This window comes from Psittacula echo, assembly GCF_963264785.1.
Source record: "Psittacula echo genome assembly, chromosome: 6".
In the NCBI taxonomy this organism is placed as follows: Eukaryota; Metazoa; Chordata; class Aves; order Psittaciformes; family Psittacidae; genus Psittacula; species Psittacula echo.
In genome coordinates, this window is record NC_137743.1 from 17463788 (window position 1) to 17472120 (window position 8333).

The 8333-nt window shown below is 37.7% G+C and overlaps 1 protein-coding gene across 1 annotated transcript in view; it reads left to right on the top strand.

Moving 5' to 3' along the window:
* BLNK (B cell linker) overlaps positions 1-7968 on the top strand; it is a gene marked incomplete at its 5' end in the record, with an annotated part of 99867 nt that extends 91899 nt beyond the window's left edge. Inside the window, 5 exons of the mRNA XM_080621889.1 lie at positions 54-119; positions 1422-1501; positions 4955-5038; positions 6057-6212; positions 7843-7968. Coding sequence (XP_080478015.1) covers positions 54-119; positions 1422-1501; positions 4955-5038; positions 6057-6212; positions 7843-7962 — 506 coding nt within the window. The 3' untranslated portion in view covers positions 7963-7968. The remainder of the gene's footprint in view (positions 1-53; positions 120-1421; positions 1502-4954; positions 5039-6056; positions 6213-7842) is intronic.
* Positions 7969-8333: the final 365 nt, after the last annotated feature.

An 8333-nucleotide genomic window follows, 5' to 3' on the forward strand; every position in this document is an offset into this window, starting at 1 on the left:
TCTCTTACCTTTACCTCCAAATCTTCATATTCTTCCCCTGAGTTATTTCCTAGGGCTTTGTGTTCTGTGGAGTAGGATAAAAAGGCCTGTAGTTTCTCAGGTCACTTTTTCCAGTTTAAGTATAGCAATTGTTTGGTATGCTTTAATCACATGGTACCACCCTGACTTGAAATCTATTTAAAATAATTGTTGCCAGCTCTGTAATTTTATGTGCCAGGTTTTAAAATTTGTGCTAAGGATTATCTGGGCCCACCAGTTCAACTGTACCAATCTATATGAGTTTTGCTTCCAATTTGATTGTGGAAGTTTCCATTTCTGTACCAGAACTACTGTTGGTTTAGTTACCTAGATTGTCTTTAAAATCTATAAAATTCTTTCTGCAGACAGCCAAATTTCTCTTTCTACAAAGCTACGGAATCTCTTATCCATTAATTTCCTTTCGTAAAGTCTAATTCCATCTGACTTCTGGTAATTCTTTATTTATACAACATTCTTCTCAGCTGTAGCTTTGGCAGCTCCTCAGTCAAAATTTGACAGGAAAAAAAACAACAAAATTCTTCATATTGAGTAGCCTTCTTCAAATGATTATTTATTCATTGAGAGCTGAAACTGCCCCTTACAATGTCGCCTCTCAGCTTTATACAGTTATCTTCTTTGGCATAATGATACTGATCTTTACCCAACTCTGATCACAAGTACCTATAGCAGACAGCTATACTACCTTTGACCAAGATTCTTTTTTACCAGAAAACAATTATCTATACTTATTTCCCATACTTCTACCATATCGTTATTATGCAATGCTACTCAACCATTTCCCTTCTGATTTCTTAAACATTTTGACGTCTGTATTTCTGCGCTAATAGGTATTTTCTACTGTGCATTGTTATAACAATTATAATTTTAAGCTTCATAAATCTTTCCTACTGGTTCTGTTTCTCCATTGAGCAACCTAGACTTCTTGCATACACGTAGAAACATTTCAATTGGAATAAATTAGTGAAAAAATATCTCTGAGCTAGATAAATTCTCCTGACACCTTCACTTACATGACAGCTACTCACACTGGACTGAGTACTTTTTGCATCGTGTTCCTGTATTTTCTTTATCCATTGCTACACTGATTCACTCGGGGGCGGTGTGGAGGGGGGTGCATTTTGCATTTGAAGTCTAGCTCTGGCTATTAACCACGTTGTTACTCAAACCATTATTAACTAAACCATTTCTCTCTTTTATAAGCAAGACTCCTCTTTTGTGCAGGAAAGTGTCCCAGGCACTTATATAGGGCCCATCCATTTACAGTAGATAACTTTCCTGAGTCATACCAAAGGTCAGGCATTTCCAGATCTTTCAGTAACAAATCAATTTCTTACAGCATAATATAACTGAAAACTTACACATGTTGTTCTTCTCTTTTCTAGAAGTGCCAGAAGCTGCAAACCATTCTCTGGGTACTCCCTCTCACAGCAGCATTTCATCTATTTCAAGTACTGCAGACCAGGTATAACATCAGTAAATTTGCATTACAGAAATCTTACCCCTTACTCCAGTTTTTCACTTCTACCCCCTTTCTAAATAAAAAACATTCTATTTTTGTAGAGAACATGCATGTCCCCTTTTGCAGTAAAGATTTTCTGTAGCACAAATAATCTGAATGTTAACTTTCATACAAAAAAAAATGCTTAGAACATAAAGCATAGGAGTTTTAACAAGCTGTAGAAAAAGATGTAGATAGCATTATACCAAACCTTGGCATTCTACCAGTCACTTTAAACAAAAGCTAGAAAAGCTTCTTAGTTTCAGGTCCTCCTGACTCCCTAGTTCGTAATACCTCAACATGATTTCAACAAGGAAATCTAGTCTTTGATATAGATGGTTGTAGAGAGTTTTTTTAATTGCCTTTTTTCTAACTTATAGCTGTACACACTGTGTCCTGAAAAAAAGATAGTATGCACCATGCAGACACAATGAAGCCATCTGCAGCTATTAGCATTAGCCTGTACTGATGTGATATGCTAAGAAATTCCAGAAATTTGTAGAAGGAAACAGGGATGCTCTGCTCATTAGCCCAACACAGCAGGATGCAGAGGGTAGAATCACTTTTATGAACGTTTCCCTATTTATTGTGGTTTGGGGTGTCAGCAAAGATTTAAGAACTGAGAAGAAAGTCACTGCTGCTCCTCTCGGAGGACACTGTGATGCCTCCCTTTATATGTTTTAGTCTTACTCCTTTCTGTTCCTGTCAGTAAAACTGTCAGTTTTTCGACCAATTCTTTTTTGTGTTTCATTGCAACATGAAACTTTGAATAATTTAAGCAAATGCAAAGTTATTTTCATTTCAGTGCTATTCTCCTTAAATTTTGGATGGAGACTACAAAATGCAGAAAGCCATTCTTATAAGCCTAGTAGTCACAAACAAGGTAAAAATAGTTAAGTGCAAAACAAAGGCCCTATTATACGAAGCCAATAACATTGCATGTTCTAAAGCCTGACATGACAAAGATAATACAACATAAAGAACACAAAGGACTTGAAGTTCTGGAAAAAATTTAACAGTATATCATACTGGATATTTATTATAAAAATTGCTTTCAAATAAACAATCCAGCAGACACTAAACAAACAGCTTGTAGCAATTACATTTGCAGCTTTTATGTAACAGCCATGGGCAAAACCAGAGCTTATTAAAACATCCATTTTGTTTTGTTTGGGGCCTTTTTTGGTTGGTTGTTTTCTGGGGGTGGGGGGGGGGGTGTTGATGATGTTGGGGTTTTGTTGTGTTTTTTTTTTTTAAGGAAAGAAAATATATTCACTGTTAGTGTCATTTTCCCACCTATTACATATAGTGGTATCATTTGCTGCAGATTCTTGCACAATATTGGTGATTGCAGACATGATTCATACCAGTAAAGTTCATTATTTTTGCTTGGTTCCCATCCAAACTTTAACAGCAGCTCTCTGCTTCCAGATTATAAGCCACAGATAATGCTAGAATAAAAGTTTGGAGGTAGTTGATTCCTTGTTCTGTTGAACAAGGGTTGGTTTACTGGACTCATTTTCATAGTGGCCAGTACTCTGCGTACCTGCAGTTCCTCTCATCTTTTTTCCAATGAATAGTGTGACTGGAGAAAAATACATGGAAGAACTCTGAAAGTAAAGTTACCTGTTATGGCTTGAGCCAGTTTAAGAATTTAGTGTAATGCCCCCCAAAATGGAGTCTTTGCTCTTTCCTCACTGTAAACTCCCTTCCCTGTTATAGGCTTCTCTGATGTTCCTCTGATCCTGCAATGGGCTGAGCAAACTCATTAAATTGACAAAAAAACAACCTGGCAGTCAAACACAAAACAAGATAAATAAAAAAAGGATATAATTATTTCTTTTTTCTGTGAGATTGAGATTACTAAAGTGAGTTATCTCATTGTAGGATCAGATGAGCAACAAAATGAGCACAAGGGAGAAGCCAAGACATTCCCTTTTGGGCAGTGATAAGCCAGCTAGACAAGCCCAACCAAAATGAACAACTTCATTTTTAATCTGTTTTGTACAGAGGTGACAAAGCTCATAGAATCATAGAATGGTTAGGGTTGGAAAGGACCAATGAATTTTATTATTAAGCTTGTTACTATAGAGTTGGAGCAAAACTGTTCAAATGACCAGGAAAGTTAATACCCAGAAGTATTCATTTGGATATGCTGCTTCTAATCACTCATCCTGTCCTTCCCTTGCGTATCTTTTCGTATTTCTCTAAAATCCCCCATTCCCTTCTCCTAAACTCCACTCCTGTTCCCTAACGTCCACTCAATCCTGAGGTTTTCTACCACTACTTCTCTTACTCAAATTATCATCTCTTGCCACTCACTCCCAACTCCTATCATCACCTCTTCACAGTTTTTTATCTTTGCACTTCCTGTGTTATGAGATCTTTCATTTTTTAAACAGAATCCACCTATTTTTACGGTGCCAGTCTTTCTACCTTGTATCTACCATGTACTTCCCCATCCATAAAGCCCTTTGTTCTACGTTTTCCACTAGAAGACCAGGTTAAGTTCATTTACTGCACAGAACACTGCCAGCATTTAATGACATGGAGAGAAGAATGACATTGGTGAGGTGTTCACTGGGGATAACATGCAGAAATGAAGCACCCAGGAGATACAATATAAAATACAACCCACAATTGTATTCTATTACTGGTGTAATCCTTCTCCACAGTAAACATGATTTTATGCCTTCAGATAAGAGCACCATTTCAAACATAAGGATATATACAGATTCAATCCAACAGAGTACTGGAAATGAAACCGTGTCTTGCGTCTCGGTTAAAAGCACTGGGAACTGAACTGCTGTATTAATAGAGAAAATTAATTAATTATTCCTCTGTCTTGTAGGACTCCATCCAGGTGTCCTTATTTAACAACAACAAAAAGAGCAAAAGATGTACTTAACCCAACCTCCATGTTATCCAAATGGAAGCAATCATGATCATGTTCACAAAGAGAATTAAGTACATAGGAAACTTCATTCACGAAGCTTAGATGCCTACCAAATCTAGACATTTCACTGACTAGCGCACAGCTGAGCAGCACTTATTGTTAATGGTCAATTTATTCCTCAACATTTCCTGGATACCCTCTTCAAATTACACTAGCACAGCTTCCTGCTTTAAAAATACCAAACTATCCTCCAGTTGAATCTGACTGCTCTCCTTAAAGTATCATTCTCTTGTCTGTCAAGTACCAGCCTTCTATCACATATCTGTTACCACTGCTTTGACACACTAGATTTGTTTTCTGTCCAACAAAACCAGTGAGCTCTCAGTAAAAATTTTCTAAGAATTCTGTGTTCTGCATTTGAGTTTTTCACAGCTGTCATTATTTCGTAATAACTCCCATGCAGGCTATATTCTTTATTATCATTTTTGACAGATGAAACAACACTGTTTCTCTCCTTCTAGGATGCTGGTGTTCATAGTAAAGCATGGTATGCTGCTACGTGTGATAGGAAAACTGCAGAAGATGCATTGTACCGATCAAACAAGGTAGGTCACTTTATAGGATTTTATGGGGGGGGAAAAAACACAACACCACCACCACAAAAAATAAAACAACCCAACTTCAAATAAAAAAAAATTAAAAGGCAACCAGAAATATTCTAAGAACACCAGATGTATTCTGAACAGGTCAGAATACTGTGCCATGCAAATACTGTCAAGCATGAAATTACTGTAGTCAAACTATGGTTTCCATCACAAGACAAAGCTGCATTAGTGTAACTTGGACTGGTGCACTGCAGAGAAAGCTGTTACAGACTAGAAAGCTGAAGATGTGACAGCTCACATGCATCCATTAATGAAGGCAAAGCCCTCTGACTTTTAAATGGTCTCCACCACTGTCCAATGGCTCATGTAAAATCAGCTACTATTTTGAAAGGTTGATGCTGCTATGTATTTTGAAAGAGCAACACTATGCATTTAGGTATTTGGAGAATTTGAGTTGCCTCAACTATTCTGTGTACAAAAACTAGTGTCACAGAAGGGAATAGTAACATGCAGAGTTGCATCCTCAGCATCAGGTACATTTCCACTTTTGCCTAACTCCACACAGCAGGATAAAGGGGCAGAGCATCACCAGTGTAGGCTACTGCTAGCTAGTGAGTACTGGGCTATGGTCTCAGCTGCAGGTGTAGACTTTATCGGAATGCATTTTACAGATCTGGAGAAACAGTATCTCCACCTCTCACTGCTTTCTTGCCTACCTATTGCCACTGAATAACTTAATTTCCTAATGATCTGTAGGCCCCAACACACTCCTACCACTGTATCTTCATTTATTCTTTCTATGATTGAGAGAAACCAGGTAGCAGAAAAGCTAACTCTTAAATGACACCTTTGTAAGCTACTCTTGGACAGCATGAATGCATTCTATTTCTCATCTGCTGTACAGTTTTTCTGATGCGGGAAAAGGGTTTAATACTAAGAGATGAAAATGTTAAGCTAAAAACGAACTGAAGGTGTTGAAAAAGAATAAGCTGAATACACTTACTACTCTTTTTTTTAGGATGGATCTTTTTTAATAAGAAAGAGTTCTGGACAGGATTCACGGCAACCATACACACTGGTGGTGTTTTACAACAGAAGAGTATACAACATCCCTATAAGATTTATTGAATCAACAAGACAATATGCACTGGGCAGAGAAAAAAGTGGTGAAGAGGTGAGATGATGGGAAGGGGTGGTTCCAAACTTTTTTCAGTTATATAATTTTAATAAGCAAGGATTAACTGTATTACACTATGACCAAGACGGTTCTTCTTATATCAAGATAAAAGTATACCCTACATAATGACTGATCTATCAAGCTAGAGAAACCAGTGTAACATCAGCTCCTGCATACTGTAATAAGAATAGGATCAAGTTTAAAACATACTCATAGAACTGTTTTGAAAAGTTGTCAGAACCAGAGCTGCAGTGGCTAGATAAATTCTCCAGCTGTTTACAGTCTTCTGCCTAAGACTCTAGTTAAGTTTCTTGGAAAATCATGAAGGAAAAAGAGCCATACTCAAAAAAAAAAAAAAAAAAACCCAAACAAACAACAACAAAAAAAAATCTATAAAATTAGTACTTCTAATCCCATTTTCACATAAAGAAAACACTCTAGAACTCAAGTTCTAGTGCAAAAATCACTGTTTGGCTATTATCATATTCAGCAAAACAGAAACTCTGAACCTAAATACCAATAAAAAACTGTTATCGCTGCACAGAGTAGGCTTTTCAGGGATGTGACAGTAGGCTTGCCTTGGCCTAATTATCTGTCTCCCATGCAATGCTTTTGAGGTTACAGAATTAATAATAGCTCATCTGGCCTTCAACAAGTGGTCAAAAAATTACCTCCAGAGAAAAAGAGAAAGAAAGTCCAAAATCTGTATTTGATCAAAGACCAAAAGGAAAAACAACAGATGTAGCACATTCTGGATATTAGTTTACATTAAAACTGCATAACCAACACAAGTTCTCATTAATGGCTGGCTGTACCGTATTACTCCTGGAGACTACCTTCTCTACGAGATAGCTGGACAGCAGAAGAAACAGCTTCCAAACTGTCACAGTTTGCAGCCTGGTATATATTAAGGTAAATTAAAAGTTGTGTCAGTTTAATAGGCCATGTAACAACTTTTGTGCTTCAGTTAGTGCAGGTAGCAATCACAAACGGAAAGGAGCATGAGATGAGATAGCAAAGTTGGGGCTGTTCAGCCTAGAGAAGAGAAGGCTGCGTGGAGACCTCATAGCAGCCTTCCAGTATCTGAAGGGGGCCTACAAGGATGCTGGGGAGGGACTATTCATCGGGGACTGTAGTGACAGGACAAGAGGTAACGGGTTCAAACTTAAACAGGGAAAGTTTAGATTGGATATAAGGAAGAAATTCTTTACTGGCATGGAAGCCAGTAAAGGCACTGAAATGGGTTGCCCAGGGAAGTTGTGAATGCTCCGTCCCTGGCGGTGTTCAAGGCCAGGTTGGATGAGGCCTTGGATGACATGGTTTAGTGTGGGGTGTCCCTGCCCATGGCAGGAGGGTTGGAACTAGATGATCTTAAGGTCCTTTCCAACCCTAACTATTCTATGATTTTATGATCTTCCGTTGTCCAAATTTAATCTGTTTATTACTAGAATCAGGACTAGTAAGAGCAGGATCAGTGCTCTTACTAAAACGCAGAGTATCTCACTTGGTAACAGTCACAGCTCCACTCTTCAGTGTTGGGAGAAGCAAAAAGTGATGCAGGGATCACTGCCAGTATTAGACCATTAAAGGAAGCCAGCACTGATTAATTTTTGTGTTCTTTATCCAGCGCTTTGACAGTGTTGCTGAAATAGTAGAGAATCATCAGCACACCTCCTTGGTTCTAATTGACAGCCAAAACAACACAAAAGACTGTACAAAACTGAAACACATTGTAAGAGTTTCTTAACCAAACTTAACTGCTAAAATGAAGACTTTTAATCAGTTACTTCAACATCCCAAAACATGTGGATAGGGTATTAAAAGAAGAAAATCAAAAATTATGGAAATACTCTTTAAGATCACCTACTGCATAAGAGATGGAGTTCATAAAGTTCAACCTCACATCACTTCTGTCGGAAAAGCACTCATATTTAACACAAGAAGCCAAAGCAGATACGCTGTCATCTGTGATTTCCATCTGTGAACAACTGCATACCACAGCCTGGTCCTTTGACTGCTATTTAAAGATAGATTTCATCTAGGACGTTTTCACTTTAAAAGTAAGAATATCCACAGTGATCTACTCTTCATTGTGTTTACCACAGATCACTGCTTTCA